The sequence below is a fragment of the Rhincodon typus genome, chromosome 10, assembly GCF_021869965.1.
Source record: "Rhincodon typus isolate 14 chromosome 10, sRhiTyp1.1, whole genome shotgun sequence".
In the NCBI taxonomy this organism is placed as follows: domain Eukaryota; kingdom Metazoa; phylum Chordata; class Chondrichthyes; order Orectolobiformes; family Rhincodontidae; genus Rhincodon; species Rhincodon typus.
In genome coordinates this window covers 57,385,441-57,403,235 of record NC_063341.1, presented here as the reverse complement: position 1 = coordinate 57,403,235, position 17,795 = coordinate 57,385,441, and the positions used below count along the sequence as shown (strand labels likewise).

The 17,795-nt window shown below is 39.1% G+C and overlaps 1 protein-coding gene across 1 annotated transcript in view; it reads left to right on the top strand.

The window, feature by feature from the left end:
- The window catches only part of ptprfa (protein tyrosine phosphatase receptor type Fa), a 490,838-nt gene that overhangs the window by 274,942 nt on the left and 198,101 nt on the right, over nt 1-17,795 (top strand). The window contains exon 6 of the mRNA XM_048601537.1: nt 3,443-3,553. Coding sequence (XP_048457494.1) covers nt 3,443-3,553 — 111 coding nt within the window. The remainder of the gene's footprint in view (nt 1-3,442; nt 3,554-17,795) is intronic.

Genomic DNA, 17,795 nt, shown 5'->3' with positions numbered 1-17,795 from the left:
GATAGTGAGACATAATTTCCCATGTACAAAGCCATGTTGAGTATCCCTAATCAGTTTTGGCCTTTCCAAATACATGTCAATCCTATCCCTCATAATCCCTTTGTACATCTTACCTACTATTGTTGTCATGTTCACTGATGTATAGTACCCTGGCCTTTCCTTAAATAATGGCACCACGTTAGCCAACCTCCAGTCTTCTGGCACCTCACCCATGGCTATCGATAATATAAATATCTCAGCAAGGGGCTCAGCAATCCCACAACGTTCTGGGGTACACCTAATCAGGTCCCAGGGATTTATCCACCTTCATGCTTTTTAAGATGTCCAGCACCACCACCTCTGTATAATTGACACTTTTTAAAATATCACTGTTTATTTCTCAAAGTTCTCTAGCTTCATATCCTTCTCCACAGTAAACATTGACGTGAAATTCTTGTTTAGTATCTCACCCATCTCCTGTTGTTCCATACATAAGCGGCCTTGTTGATCTTTAAGGAGCCCTATTCTCTCCATAGTTACTCTTTTATCTTTAATGTACTTGTAGAATCTGTTTTGATTCTCCTCCTCCTCTCTGCCAAAGCTATCGCATGTTCCCTTTTTGCACCCCTGGTTTCCCTCTTGAGTATACTCCTACTGCCCTTGTGCTCTTCTAGGGTTTCACACGATCCCAGCTGTCTAAAACTGACATGTCTCCTTCTTTTTCTTGATCAGAGCCTCAATTTCTCTAGTTGTCTACCATTCCCTATATCTACCAGCCTTGCTCTTCACACTAAGAGGAATATACTGTCTTTGGACTCTCATGATCTCATTTTTGAAGGCCCCCCACTTTCCAGCCATCCCTTTGCCTGCGAATAGCTGCCCTCAATCAACTTGTGAAAGTTCTTGTCTAATACCATCAAAATTAGCCTCCTCCAATTTGGAACTTTATTTTCAGTATTATCTGTTAGCTCTTTCTGAACCTGGCTCTGACCTGCTAAATTTCAGTCCTTAGCTTTATGTCTTTTGTCAGTATTCTGTTGGTCACTAGCTCTGCCATTTTGGACTTACGGAATCATGTTTTTCATTCTTGTAATGAAATAAAACAATGTTTCAGTTCTAAAACACTTGCTAGAACATCTCATTTGCACCCAAAGAGCCACAAACAAGCTCAGACTTACTAAATACAAACGGTCAGATGGATTTACCAGAAGTTTCTTCTAGGATTATCTTGTAGTTGCAATATATTATTAGACCCCTGATAGTTGCAGTTTCCTTTTTGTTACATCATTATAGTCTAAATATGTATGTTTCTGTGATGTAATCAGTAGAATTTTCAATATATTATATTTTTATTATGATTCAAACTTGGTAAATTCCTGCCTCATAGTCCCACATTTATGCGTTTTGTGAAGTGTACACTCACTTCAACAATTGATCTTAAATGCATTACTGCATAGGAGCTAAAGCATCAATATAGCCATCTATTTGTCTAACAGTTTCTGTGTATAAATTAAATCATTAGGGCTGAATTCCAACAACATACTTGTCTCCCATCCATAAAAGACAGTGGTTAGCACATAAAAGCTGAGATCTTTTGAGTTTGTACAGTCATCTGTGTACTTGAATGGGTACTTTGTCATTATTTGCCCATTTACTTTTCACAACGAGCTTGCAATCAGTCTAAATCCAATATGGGATTTAAACAAAGTGCTATATGCCATAGTTTTATATTAATATCCTTACTAACAAAACAAATGGAACAAACTGGTTTCATTTTATTTCACATTTCAAAGTAAGAAGCATGACGAGGCTAAAATGACAATTTCTTTCCAGGACAGCACAAACCGAGATTTGATTTTCAGGTCTTTAAGTACAGCCTGAGAAACGATGATGCAGTTGAGGTGTTCCATGAGCATTTCAAAGCTAAACTAATCCTAAACTAAAACATTAGCTTTTTGATAAGGATACCTTGATATTCTCAAGCTTTAGAATTATTATAGGTGTATGGGTAATGCGATATCAATCTGTTCATACTCCGCAAGTTATTAATTTTTAATTTCAGTAGAGAGATTTTAAAATGGAGAGATTGCAACTACTAGTGAGGTAGCTCTCTCACAACTGATGAGTGATCAGCTTCTCCTCATTTGTGGCATAAATCCTGCACTTCCCAAATCCTCAGAGTTGTCCCTGTATGGCCAGTTGGTAATATTCCGTAAAACCTATATGGGCTAATAAAATGTCTATAACTCATCTCTGTAAATATAATAAAACTAAGATATTGATTGTTTTCACTAGGGGTAGAATAATTTGGTCATAGGCTTATAATGTTGATCTGAAATATAACCAACTATAATGAAAATCTTTTTGTGGATTCAATGGTTGATCAACCCCTGAGGACTGATGTTCTCATCAAATTGCAATGTCTACAGTCAGTATTTATTTTATTATATTCTTGGGCTACATTATCTTAAAATTTCGGAAGAAATCAGGCATTCTATTCAGTAAAACAAGCCTGCATTTTGTACTTCAGTTTGTTTATACCTGTAGTGTGTAGATTAAATCATCCCGTTTTCTGTAAAGCAAATCTGTTGCCACCTGAATCTAATTAAAATGCTTTCCTTAGTAAATTTTCGCTGTGAAAATTTTACATTCTTCAATAAAACTGAATGTTCATAATCTTCTGTTGTACATTATGTGAAGCATGATGGGAGACAGAAAAGTATAGTTTTCTCAAGTACACAGCAGTGTAAAGTTTCTTTAGTTGAGACTTTCTTAAAATAATATTGCTAGCTCCTAAAATTCAGTTATAAATTAAATGCAGACTGTTGACTCTGAATTTCTCAATTGCTGGATGTAGAATAAGCATTACCATGCAGACTTCCTCATTAGCAGTATAATAACTATAGTACTGTCCTCATATTTTATGTAACTGCACAAATTTCCTGATGATTCAATACGTAAAGTTTGAAGTACTAGTCATTGCATACACTATTTAAGTGTAGAATAAGGAGTGAAACACTGAGAATGTTGTATTAACAAAAATTGTTGCATGTTTATTAAGTTGGGTAAGAACCAACATAGTACGGAATTGTGAAGCTGGTTAAGTGTTAATGTAGAAAGTAGAGTAGTGTTTCAAGCTCAGTTCAGTTAATGATTACTTCAACAGAATATGATCTTTTTAAATTGATATTTAAACATGCTCACACCATAGTAAAATCATTGTAGGATCAAGAACAGTTTTGTTTAAACTGAAGATAGTAGTCAAAGGGTGCAATAAGTTATTGATGAAATTTTTTGTGTTTTCGTTTCATTCCAATACACTTTGGAGATAAAGGGGCAGTATTTGCTTTTTGCTTTTAAAGACAACCACATCCTTTTCCACCACATGCGTTTCTGACATTTTCTGTATCTTAAACTTGTCGTTGTGCCAGAAATAACCAGAGTTGTTTGTGTTTTTGTACAGGAGCCTTGCAAATTGAGAACAGTGAAGAATCTGACCAGGGCAAATATGAATGTGTATCAACTAACAGCGCTGGAACACGTTACTCTGCTCCTGCTAACTTATACGTCAGAGGTAGGAAGTGCACTTCTTCAACTTGTTCCATATTTCAGTGTGCTGCTAAAAATGTCTAGGTTGTAAGATAAACTTTATGAACTATTATTTAATTAAATTAATCCTTTTTCATAATGATCAAATTACTTTTATGATGAGAATTGACTCACCTTTTCTATATATGCAAACACACAGGATATCAAGAACATCTCCATCAAGCATCTGCAAAATTGGTTGCTTTCTTTCTTCTAAGCAATTAAAATATTGTTTTAAGTATTTAAAACAAAGTTGAACATTTCAGCTTTTGTTTATTGTTACTTTTCTGAGGTTTCTCTTTATCAAAAGAAAATCTGAATGGTCATTTGGATAGGATACCAGACTTATGTTTGTTCAATAATGTAAATGATGGGTAAATTCCATATAAAGACTTTATCCCTTTTAAAGTCAGTGTTTAGTTCTTTTGCTAGAGATTCAATTGTGTTGTTATTTCACTTTTTCTAAGTGGGCTATGCTAACTGAGCATTTTTAATTCAGTGAATTTATTCATTTTTTGGTTAGAAACTTGCAAATTTCATTTTAAGTATGTCATCATAAATGTTTTATCATATGCTCCATCTTATGTCATTGCAATCTTGGAAAACAATCAGATGTCTGAACTTCAAGAATGTGGGATTTAATAACAGTAAGGAAATTGAAGCAGTGATTTCAGACTGCTCATTGCTTTGAAAATGAAGCAGCAGTGGGCAAAATCTAGTATGAATTTGTCCTGTCCAACTTAAACAAGTTTCAGTGTTCGTCAGTTATTCTTTACAATAGGGTAGTAGAGATTGTAGGTGCCAGAGCTCTCATCTGAGGAAACCGTAACAAAATGCACGCATATCATAGTTATTTGATGTTTTAAAGATGATAACATGATTTACTGACCTTAGTTGCAGTATTTGCTCTATTCTGTGAAGGGGATTTTAGCATTGCATTACATTTCTTTCTTCATGAGGTACGTAAGGAATCCTACTGTATCTGCTGGTAGAGGTGCAGCGGAAAGAAGAAGTAAACAGTGTGCTGGAGAAACTCAGCAAGTCTGGCAGAATCTTTAGAGACAAAAAGAGAGTTAATGGTCAAATGCAAAATGATTCTTCTTTGGAACTAAATAGGGAAGGAAAATGATTTTTTTTTTACACTGCTAAGAAAGAAAAAGGAGGAGCAAGTGGAACAAATGGTGAAGGTCACCAGAGCAAAAGATAAAGTGAGTGCAGTTGTTACTGGAGAAATAATATAGATGCAGAATAGGTGTTAATGGTGGACATGAATAGTAGAAAATAGGTCAGCTATGCTGAGAGCAAAGCCATGGAAACAGGACACCTGATTAGGAGTGACAGGGAGGACATCAAAATGGAGGACAGTATTCATAGTTTGAAATTGTTGAACTCCATGGTGAGTCCCAAAAGCTATAAAGCACCAAAGCAGAAAATGTTTTACACCTACCATTAACACCTAATCTGCATCTAAAGTTCTCCTTTACTATGACTAGTTCTCTCTTTATCTTTTGCTTTGGCCACCATCACCATCTGTTCCCCTCTGCTGAAAGCAGTAGAATCATAATTTTCTAGCCCCTCCCATTCTGAAGTAGAGTCGTATTGAAATGTTAATGCTCTTTCTCTCCACACAGATGTCACCCGACCTGCTGCGTTTTTCCAGCATTTGCAGTACTTTGCTTTCATAGAAGTAAACAGAGCTTCTCACTTCTCCTCCCTCCATCCCTAAATAGACTATTTTGCCCGTAGAAGAACATGAGGTGGATTTGTTTTTCCAAACAGTGACAAGAGTTATGATTTCACAACCAAAGAATAGGACTTTAGATGTATAATCACAGTCTAGTGTAAGGAAAATTAGCAGTCCATTTGTATACAGCAAGACTGATTGAAAAAAAGATAAATGATCAGCTAATCTGTGTTAATTCTATTAATTGAGAGAATAAATAAGAGTTCTAGAATACCTGGACAACTACATTTCAATTCTGCCAGGAAATCTTGAGAATTCAGATTTAATGTTTCAGGTCCTGTGACCCTAGGTATACAGAACATTATTTCAAAATTTGCAAATGACACAGCACTTGGAAGTATGCGAAGTATACAGTGATGGGCTTCAAAGTACATAGGCTAGTGGAGCATTTCTTGAGATTTACTGTTAAAAATGTTAAATCTGCATTGTGACTAGGTTCAATATCAGTGCTTGGATATACAATATTCAAACTTTGGTTCACATAACATAATCCAGTTGATTTAGTCATGGACATTTGTTGAGCTCTTGTATCAATGCAGTGTTCTTTGAGGTTGATGAAAAAGTATGTTTGCTATTACAAAATAACTAGTTGAAGAAAATTTAATCAATATTGAATTTCTTGTACCTAAGCCAAATTGTCCTATGACTGAAAACCTTTCTCTTGCTCTGCTATTGCATTCAGCTCCCCATGATGGGTGGCATGGTGGTTAGCTCTGCTGCTAACCCAGGGTCCTGGGTTCAGTTCCACCCTCTGGTGACCGTGTAGTGTTTGCTCATTCCCCCCGTGTCTGCGTGGGTTTCCTCTGGGTGCACTGGTTTCCTCCCACGGTCTGAAGATGTGCAGGTCAGGTGCATTTGCCTTGCTAAATTGCCCATATTGTCCAGGGATGTGCAGGCTAGGTGGATTAGCCATGGGAAATGCAGAGTTATAGGGATAGAGTGGAGGTGTGGGTCTGGGTGGTTTACTATTTGGAGGGTTGGTGTGGACTTGATGGGCCGAATGGCTGCTTTCACACTGTAGGGATTGTATGAACATTTTTGCTTACCCTGACTGGATATACTTCAGAATTTCTTTGATGTTAGAATAAAACTTCTTTATATGTCTCTATTAAAATGATTTTGCATTGGGAATCAAACCCAGCTCACATTCTTTTCGAAAGGCTGAAACAAAGATTTTGTTGGTTTCTGGCTAGCCGCTAATCATTGAGTTAACAATCTACTGTTCCATCAAAACAACAATGTTATGGACAGAAATGTATAGGAGTCTGATGTGGACTATGGCGAGATTTGTGGCTGAATCAGATGAGAGGTCTATCAAGGCCAATTTAGATGTTAGGGGCAACTTGCGCCATCTTTTGCACTTTCGACAGTAGCTTGGCATGTTTATCACTAAGCAGTGGCAAGAAAACTCAACATGGAAATTAGAACAGATACCTGGTAAACTCAACTCGCTGCTTGCTGCAAAGGACCTCCATGTTGAACACTGGGCACGAGCATCTCAGGACGAACCTTCTGAAGAAGGGTCACTACAGCCAAAACGTTAACTCTGATTTTTCTCCACAGATGCTGCCAGACCTGCTGAGTTTTTCCAGCAATTTCTGCTTTTGTTCCTTATTTCCAGCACCTGCAGTTCTTGTTGGTTTGCTCAGAGGGTCCTGGCACAGTAAATCAGGAACAACTTTCAATACCAGTACAGGGGCTTGGAAAAGACCAGTTAGCCCCTAGGGTCAAAATCAGAGTGCTCTCCACGTAAAGAGTGCCAGTGGGTCCATTACCTGTCATGAGTCTTTTCCTTCTATTATTGGCCACTTTCTTTCTGACATGAGAGAAAGGCAGATATTAAGAGAGATGAAAGGTGACACAGTTGTTAATTTTGGTACAGGTAGGGTGGTTTTTGAACCAAATTATTAGGTAGCACAGAGGACATGCAGGGTTAGTGCTGTTGGGTGTTGAGTGGGTGATAATGAGGGGGAAGATTTTGCATGCACCAGTGAGAGTGGTACAGCATGAGCCTTGGTGGGAGGTGGGTACAGAAGCAGAGATTGAGATGGAGTGAGTGTGAGGCATTGAAGAGAAGATGGTCGCGTATTTGCTGGCAGAGTTGAGTCAGTTAATAACTATCTTCCTACACTTATGAGCATTCCTCCAGACAACTGAGGCTGCACTGACCCGGGTGGCATCTTCAGACCAGGCTGGCATGGTCTGGTGTTGTGACTCCACTGCTGGTCCTGGGGGATGAGGAAGTCCTGCATCCAACATGAACTCTAGATCCCCACCTGCAAAGTTGTGCACTGATTTCATCCTGTCTGCCATGTCTGGGGCAGACATCAGGAGCAGTGAAGGTAGGTCCAGACTGACATTGCTTGTCCTGGTGCACGGCAAACTTTTGAAGATGTTGCAGGTGCAAGCAATGTAAGGAACATCCACTGAATGGTGAGTTGTTCTGGTAGCAGCATATGGTAAGATAGGGCCAGAAATGAACACGATGGGTGCCATAGGTGTGAGGTAGGTGATTAATATGGCAAGTTTGGTAAGAGCTGGTGAAAAACTTCACTAGGCTTCACGGTGGAAACCCCTCCAAAAAAACTCAACACAACTTAGACTTAGCCAAATCAAATTAATATTTAGCCCTATACTTATGCTCCTCATGTTCTGAATAAACCATTGTATGTTCTTCCTCTCTTATCTTCCATTTCCTTTTCTGGTCTCACTCTTACTGAGAGCATCAATATTCATGTCTGTTACTTGAATTTTTAATCTACTTGGCTTCCAGCTTTGAGTAACGTTCTGGCATTCTATGTTGCTTTTTTGAACACTTTACCTCTAGATTTCAGCTGCCTGTTCGCAGATTCGAACCTTCCTTCGGGATTTGAGCTGGCATTGCCATTACCTGGCATCCTAATCAGAGTGAGATCTTCCATCGCAGTAGCAGTCAGAGGAGTCTATTGCAAGGTGTTCAGGGCCATCATTATAGACAACAGCGTTTTTACAATTAGGTTTCATTACTAACCAAAGGATGATATTAGGTAACGTTGAATCTTTTCCAAGGTCACTGACCATGGGTCTGCTTCATCAAGAGAGTGCCTTGGATGACACATCTTTCTGATGTCCGCTTTCAGAGCCATTGTCCATAATAAGATTATCTACCTGTTCTATCACTCCAGACATCATGAACTTAAAAGGACTGATATCCCCTATTTACTCCTGGCAAATCCGATCTACCTTGATGGACACTAAAAATATCAAGGTATTGCAGCTCATGTGCAGAAACAACTGATTAAAGGCAGAGCTGAGCACACTGTAGGATCTTAGTAAGCCCTACCCAAGTTTTATCTCTTCAAGTGTAAGGCTGACAATGACAACACTCAGTTCAACATCTCTGTACCTTCCATGACCTTTCTGCTCCCCTTGTCAGACTGCTCGTTTGTCATCTGGTTCTAGATGGCTGTTATTTCCTACTGTTAAAAATTGGGAAGGTGAAAGCAGTCCCAAAAAAAAGAACTGTAGATGCTAGAAATCTGAAACAAAACCAGAAATTGCTGGAGAAACTCAGCAGATCTGGCAGCATCTGTGATAAGAAAGCCATTTCCCCTCGCCCATCCCCTGTCTTCAACGTACGTACAGCCTTTTCCTAGCTACAATCAGTTGTGAAGAAGGGACACAGGATCCATAACATTGACTCTGCTACCCTGTCCACAGATGCTGCCAGACCTGCTGAGTTTCTCCAGCAATTTCTGTTTTTGTTTGTGAAAGCCATCCCTTTCAGTCCTACTGCTTGTTTATCTTTGGTCACTGTCTTGAATTGAGCCACACTGTACCCTCTTTGTGCAATTCTCTCCATTATAGAGGTCACCAACCTGCAACTCTATAACATTGCCTTACTCCATTTTCAACCCCTGTTGCTGAAGCCCTCAATGGTGGCTTCGTCATCTTGAGATTTGACTGCTGCAGTGCTGTCCTGGCCAGCCTCCTGTCCACCACCTTCCTGACTGCCCACTAAATCCCACTAATTCACCAACCATGTCTGTCCTTACGGTGAGACTGTTTCGTAGAGCACCTCCACTCCGTACACGACAAATGAGAACTCCTTCCGGTCGCCAACCATGTTAACTCCCCCTCCCACTCTCTGGCTGACATGTCCATCCTGGGCCTCCTCCAGTGCCACAATGACACCCCATGCAAACTGGAGGACCAACACCTCATATTCCACCTCAGGAGCCTACAGCCCGATGGCCTAAACATAGAATTCACCAGTTTTAAAATCTCCCCATGCCCGGTCTTATCCCACGTCCAACCCTCCCTCTCATCCCTGCCTCCTTGACCTGATAACCTGTCCATCTTCTCTCACGCCTGTCTGCCCCACACATCACACTGATCAATCTCCACCACTCCCTACCTGCATTCACCTATCACCATCCAACCTACCTTCCCCAGCACCACCCATTCTCTCTGTGTTTATTTCTGAGCTCCCTTCCCCCTCCCTGTTTCTGAAGAACGGTCCTGACCCAAAACGTCAACTTTCCTACTCCTCTTGATGCTGCCTGGCCTGCTGTGCTCCTCCAGCTCCACACTGGGTTATCTCTGACTCCAGCATCTGCTGTTCATGCTATCTCTCCTAATTCCTTGAAGGCTCTGATTTAAAATTCTGATTCTCATGCATAAATCCTATTAGGATTTTGGCCCGTCTGAAATCTGTAACCTCTACCAGTCCTTCAACAATTAAGTTCCTACCAGTTCTCTCCATTTCTCCATCCTAACGAAAAAAGAAGTTGCTAATGGGATAGCATAGCTGACCTACTTACAATAAAAGCCCAAAATTCCTCTTTTAATGTGTAGATTGTTAAATTTGATCTGTCATTTTTACAAAATCTCTATAATATAGCAGCATATGAGGGTAATTAATTGCAGTGACAATCAGTGAACTGGTTAATGTAGTTGTCAAACAACAACCATGAGGATTTCTCTGCTTTCAGTCACTGTACAATCAAGCCTATTTTTTTTAAGCATAATTCAAACTTAAGTTCAAAGTTAACAAAAAGCAACATTTAAATGAAAATCTTCTTTATTTCAGGATGGCTACCTTACAGGATATTAATTGAAAACGATGGCATTAAATCTGTGACCAACAACTTGTATATATATGACATCTTTCTGCAGTGAAACAATTAAAAGTAGTTTGTAAGAACAACATGGGGGATATTAAGTCAATTTGATCAAAAGCTCAGACAAAGGGGCATAATTTAACATGTCTTAAAGAACAAAGAACAGTGGGGCACGGTGCCAGGCCCTTCAGCTTTCCAAGCCTACACCAACACATTTTGCCCTTTCGTACTAAAACTGTCTTCACTTGCAGGATCCATATCCCTTTATTCCCTTCTTATTCATGTATTATTCATGTATTTGTTCAGGTGTTTGTTGAATGCTACAATTGTGTCTGCTTCCACCACCTCCTCTGGCAGCATGTTCCAAAGCATGCCTCGCACATCTCTTTTAAAAACCTCCCCCAGCCTGGTACCTTGAACCTGTGTCTCCTAGTAGTTTCCACCCTTTTACTTTCCACTCTAGCCATGCCATTCACAATCTTATAAAGTTCTATCAGGTCACCCCTCAACTTCCTGCGTTTCAGTGAAAACAAACCCAGTCTATCCAACTTTTCTTCATAGCTAAAATCCCCCATACCAGGCAATATGCTGGTAAACCTTCTCTGTACCCTCTCCAGAGCATCCACATCCTTCTGGTAGGGTAGTGACCAGAACTGTATGCAATATTCCAAGTGTGGCCCAACTAAAGTTCTATAAAGCTGCAGCGTAACTTGCCTTTCCTCATACTTAATGACCTTTCCAATGAAGGCAAGCATGCCATAGGCCTTTATTTTACGACCTTCTACCTGTGCTGCCACCTTCAGTGATTTGTGGACCTGCACACCCAGATCCCTCTGCATATCAATACTCCTAAGGGTTCTGCCATTCATTGTATAATTTCCATCTGTACTTGACGTTCCAAAATGAATCACCTCACATTTGCCTAGATTAAACTCTTAAAAGAGGAAAGCAAGGCAGAAAGGTGTTTTTTATTCTTTCATACACTATGGCTGCTGGTGGCAGTTCCAGCATTTTGCCCATCCCTAACTGCCCTTGAACTGAGTGGCATGTGACGTTATGTCAGAGGACAGTAAAGCGTCAGTTTCATTACTGTGAGTCCGTAGTTGCAAGTAGGCTAGATCAGGTAAGGGTGGCAGATTTCATTCTCTAAAGGACCTTAGTGAGTCAGATGGGTTTTTACAACAATCATTTATAGTTGTCATAGTCACCATTACTGAATTAGCTTTGTCTTCTAAATGTATTGGGTGAATTTTAACTCCCCCAGTTGCATGTCCCCAGAATTATTAGTCAAATAGCATTATTAATCCATCAGACATTACCAACACACTACAGTCTACCTCTAAGTAGTAAAAATATTCCCAATCCTGGGCCTAAGCAATTGTTCATCAGTGATGGAGTGATTGTAGTTAGGAATGCCCAAGAGTTCAGAATTAGAAGAATGCAGATGTCATGAAATGTGGGAGGGGGTGATGTTGGTCGTGGTGAGAGTGGGAGAAGGGTGTTTGGAGGAGGTTACAGAATAGGGGAGCTCAAGATCATGGAGAGATCTGAAAACAAGGATGAGAATATTAATATCAGGACTTTGGTTAACCAGGAGCCAATGTAAATTATGAGCACATGGTCAATAGTGGAATGGGGCTTGGTGCATGTTAAGATTTATGCAGCAGAGTGTTGAATTTTCTCAAGTGTAAAGAACTCATAATTTGAAGCTTACTTGGAATTTTAGTCTAATGGGAGGAGGATGAAACTGACTTAACAGTTTTTGTCCGCGAATGAATGTATACTCTGGGTTCCACTTGATAATGCTCCCTTGTCTGTGACCAACATTCCTCCTTTGGACAATTTGCAGATTACATGACAAGAAAAGAAAAGTTTACTACCAGTTAGTATTATTAATGATCAATGTTTTCATAAATTATAAACCAGTTGAGATCAGATATTTTGTAGAGATCTGCCTAATGATAGGTCCACTACTCCTCACTCCAACTCTCAAGATCTTGTGTATTCAGCTATTAATCATAAATTGGTCTCATGGCTTATTATCTTGTCAATCCACCAGATTCAGATTGTTACATTATGTCATTTACAGCTTTCAAATGATCACTAAATAACTATTTTCATAGTTACTGACAGCAGGAATGCATTACTGCCTCTAACACATTATTATACAGGAAACAGCTGCATTCTTCAGAAGGTGCCTAGGCTTCAGTTTGTCATGTAATAGTAAATCAAGAGCAGAAAGAGGGTTGTGTATTGGGATATCCAGAATGGATGGTTAGATGAACACAATCTATTATGGAGGAAAAACAATACTATTTCAAATTGGATATTTGCTCCAAAAGCAAGGCATAGATATTTTCTGAAGATTTGGAAGTTTCTTCCCCTCAAATGTTATCTACAATTGCAAAAGGATCTTGATCAGTTGGGCCAATGGGCTGAGCATTGGTAAATGGAGATTAATTTGGATAAATGAGAAGTAATTCATTTTGTTAAAATGAACAAGGGCAGCACTTACATAGTTAATATAGGGCCCTGGGTAGTCTTGTCTCACAGAGAGACCTAGGGGTTCAGGTACATAGTTCATTTAAACAAGTAGACAGGGTAGTTAAGACGTTTAGCACGCTTGCCTTCATTGCTCAGACCATTGAATAAAGGAGTTGGGACATCATGTTCAGGTTTTACAGGACATTGGTGAGGTTACTTTTGGAGTACTGTGTACAGTTCTGGTCGCCCTGCTATAGAAAGAATATTATTAAATTGGAGAGGGTTCAGAAAAGATTTACCAGGATGTTGCCGGGAATGAAGGATTTGAGGTATAAGGAGATGCTTGAATTGTTTTGACTGGAGCGTAGGAGATTGAGGGGTGACCTGATAGAAGTTTATAAAGTCATGAGAGACGTACATAAGTTAAATAGCAAACGTATTTTTCCCTAGGGAGCATATCTTTAAGGTGAAAGGAGAAAGATTTAAAAGGGACCTGAGGGGCAATTTTTTCACACAGAGGGTGGTTCAGATGTGGAATGAACTGCCAGAGGAAGTGGTAGATGCAAGTACAGTTTCAAAGACATTTGGATAGTTCTATTAATAGGAAAGGTTTAGTGGGTTATGGACGAAACGCAGGTGTTAAAAGAAGTGTGAAAAGTGGTTTAAGTTGCCTCCTCCTGAGGGGAGGTGATGGCCTAGTGGTATTATCGCTGGACTGTTAATCCAGAGACCAGATAATGTTCTGGGGACTGGAGTTCAAATCCCACCACGGCAGATGGTGGAATTTGATTTCACTAAATATCTGGAATTAACAATCTAATGATGACTGTGAATCCTGTGCCAATTGTTGGGGAAAAAAAACCCATCTGGTTCACTAATGCCCCTTAGGGAAGGAGACTGCCAGTCTTACCTAGTCTGGCCTATATGTGAATCCAGACTCACAGCAATACAATTGACTCTTAACTGCCCTCTAGGCAATTAGGGATGGGCAATAAATGCTGCCTGGCCAGTGACGCCCTCATCCCTTGAATGAATAAAGGGAAAAAAAATCACCCTCAAAATACTATAACGGAGTGGTTAAACAGAGTGAACTCCTTTTACTCACTCTATAATCAACAAGTAACAATTTATTTATCTAACTCTAACCATGAATAAATTAACTGAACTGTTAACAAACTGTACAATTTCCCCCTTAACCATGAACTATTCCCGAATAAAACAAAATTCTAATGGTATGCTGTTCCAATTGATACAAGTCCTACTTATATAAACCAAATTAATATATAAAAAAACTTAAAACTTAGTGCCTCGAAATTATAGCTAGGATGCATCTTCCAGAATATTCGCTGCCTTCTCCGCTGTCCTTCAGTCAGGAATGCCTTTCTCCGTAACATTCTTGTGTCAGGAATATTAGCTAAGAATGCCTCTGTACCTTTAGTTAGATGCTGGTTTCCTGAGAGGTTAGAGAATTCTGTGAGAACCAGTAATTTTCTCTTTCGAGCTGATGTGTTGTTAACTCTAGTAGATGACAGTTGCTCTCACCACTGATTTTCAAATACCATTTTTTTTTATTCCCTTGATGACCTATCAATTTCTTACAATAGGATTGGCCCTAGGTTGTCAAGACCATCAGATTTAAATTTAGTTGGTTTTTAGTCTCTAAGTGCCTGATTTAAATTAATTGGTTGATATTCAAACTGATTGCCCTGCTAACAAAGTAAGACTACTGCCTGGGTTTCTAACCATCAGCCTTTTGCTACAATGTTTCAATTTCAAGAGCTCTCTGTGCATCTGCTCATTTTTAAAAAAATCTCCAAGTCTAGAAAAAACACATCATCTTTTAAAGGGACCATACATTCTTCCCCTCTATCATTTTACAAACATCAAATCCTAACGTCCTGCCTTCCAATCCACAAGTACTATACCCAACTTCGTAACACAGGCAAGTGGGACTAGTTTAGTTTGGGAAACTTGGTCAGCATGGACGAGTTGGACCGAAGGGTCTGTTTCAATGCTGTATGCCTCTATGATTCTATCACAGGTAACACAAAGTTGAAGGCAGTTTCTATTTGTCTTTAATTTGAAGCATTGGCCTGCTAGTACAGTGAATCAAAAAAATAACTTTCAGAACTTGGGCGTCCATGCTTGAATCTACTCGTCCCATGCTGTAGCAGTGATAAGAAATCCTTCAAAAAGCAGTAGCAACTGTAACAACTTGCTTGGGCAGTGCACGCAAATTGTTGATTTAACATGGTTTGACATGGTGGCTCAGCACTTGGGTCACAATGACATAACAAGCCCAATCCCTGTTGACTTCAAAATAAGTCTCACCGATCACTCCAGTGATCGCTGGTAAGAATTTACTGCTATCACAATGTAGTAATACTGCAACTAATTGTAGCATTCTGTATTGGGCATTCCCAGGTGGAGCTGAAAAGATGTAATCAGACTATCCAAGCAATCAAAGACCAAGAAATGATCACAAATGCACAAACAAGGCAAATTAAAGATTGGGACAGGCACATGTGATGAAAGTAGAAGCTGAAATATTCTGAAGAAGATTTATTCACAAAATTACAAACTAATCATCTAACAACACTTCATAATTACAAAATCAATTTTGCAGGAGAAGTTAACTTGTTCATCAAATTCTGTTATTCACATTGTCAATAAAACTCAAGTTACTCCTGTTTGAAGAAATAGGTGAGGTTTCTAGTGTTCCTATGGGAGCGGGAATATTGAAATTCTAGTTGATTCAGAAATAATGAAGGATTTCCAGTGCTGGGTGAGTCCACTGTATTAAAGCCCTGACTGACAGAAGTGAAATTAGCAAGACATCCATGCTAATCTGCACATGACCAATGTTCTGAAGGTGAGGCCAGTTTCAGAGATAATAATGACAGTTCACGATCAACAGCCCTCTTATCTCCCCCATCCATCCTTGGAATGTTCACATTACAGTGAATGCTCATGTTTGACGGATAATTGATGCAACAACTAATAGCAAAATCAGTCATTTTCTCTGATTTGTGTGGTATGATTTTCAAAATAAGTTCTTCAGCCACTGTTTCCAAGCTCCATCCCCGCTGACCATGATGCATTTTCCCAACTGCGTAGAAGCATGTGATTTAATGTGACTTATTCAAGGACTACTTGGTCAAAAGTCATAAATTGGAATAAAGTGTATAATAATTTATATTCGGGGGCACAGCAGTGTAGTGGTATAATCGCTTGACTATTAATCCAAAGACCCTGGCAATGTTGTGAGGACTGGGTTTGAATCGCACTGTGGCAGATGGTGAAATTTAAATTCAGTGAAAAAAATCTGGAGTTAAGAGTCTAATATTGATCATGAATCAGTTGTTGATTGTCAGGAAAAACCTATATGGCTCACTAATGTCCATTAGGGAAGGAAATCTGCCATCCTTACTTGTTCTGGCCTACATGTGATTCTAGATCCTCAGCAATGTGGTTGACTCTTTTAAACTATTCTCTGGGCAATTAAGAATGGGCAATAAATGCTGGCCTAGCCAGCAACGTCCTCATATCATGAATAAATAAAAGAATTATTTTTAGCGCTTCCTAAATTCAATTTAACTAGGCAAAATGGTCATCACAGTTCAGTTTACTGTAATTCTCAACAAATTTGGAATTTCCAAAGAAATTCGTGCTTGAGATGTTTCCCCTTTTTCCTACAACAATCTGCTTGATAGGAACTCCTCTGTTACCTGAACACTGACACACCATGCTATAGTACGTGCAATCTACAAGATACAACTTGTTCTTTGGCAGCACCCACCAAACTGCAACTGCTATCTCCCAAGTAATGCATTTGAATATATATGCCCATTTGTCATTATTGCTCGGTCGAAATCCTTGTTCTATCTGAATAGCATTGTGGGTGTGACAAAACTGCACAGACTGCGGTGCTTGAAGTACGCAGTTTATCACCACCTTCTCAAGGGAAGTTAGAATGAGCAATATATGCTATCCATGCCAGCGATGCTTATGTTCATTGAGCTAATTAAAATAAAAACATCACCATTATTTACAACATTTATTTTACCACAACAAATCACTCATTTTACTTATGATAGATATTATTGTTATGATAATACAAATTACACTAATTGTTGTTTCATGGCATTACCTAGTTACTATGCAATATGTATATGTAATTCAGTATTTGCGTCATCTTTATCATAGCATTAGTCTCCCTAATAATTTCAAGAATTGATCATATATTCCATCACAACAAAAAATCTTTCTAAGATAACAAGGTGTAGAGCTGGATGAACACAGCAGGCCAAGCAGCATCAGAGGAGCAGGAAAGCTGACGTTTCGGGCCTAGGCTCTTCTTCAGATCCTTCATTTTGGTCATCTTGTAAATAATTTGATCACCACTGCAGTACAGTATATAGTTAATTGTACAATGTTTAAGAATTGACTACTGAATATTTTTCTTCATTTTCTTCTCTCTTTTGCAGTTTTACCAACAGTGTTATTGCAAGATATTGTAGATTAATGTTAGGTATTTGGACACCTTGTCTAGAAACCTGGTAGTTCTTGTGCAATGTCTTGGGCAGTGCTGTGATCTGACTGACTGGACACTCACTGACTGGACACTCACTGAGTCAACAGAAGGGAATTTGGTCAGGTGACCCATGACCTTCAGGATTGTTATAGATCTATTGACATGTTTTCATGAGCAGGGATAAAAACTCAGAAAAAGGAAGCCAAGTTTAAATCTAGCTGGACTCTTCAATTTGCAAACTGCAGAGTATTCATGTATCCAGGCCTTGGACAATCAAGTTCCAATCAAACTGGAATTTCCTGGTCAAATGCAAATGACGACATTGTTTTAGAACAAGCCATTGTTTACACCTCCAGTGAACTGG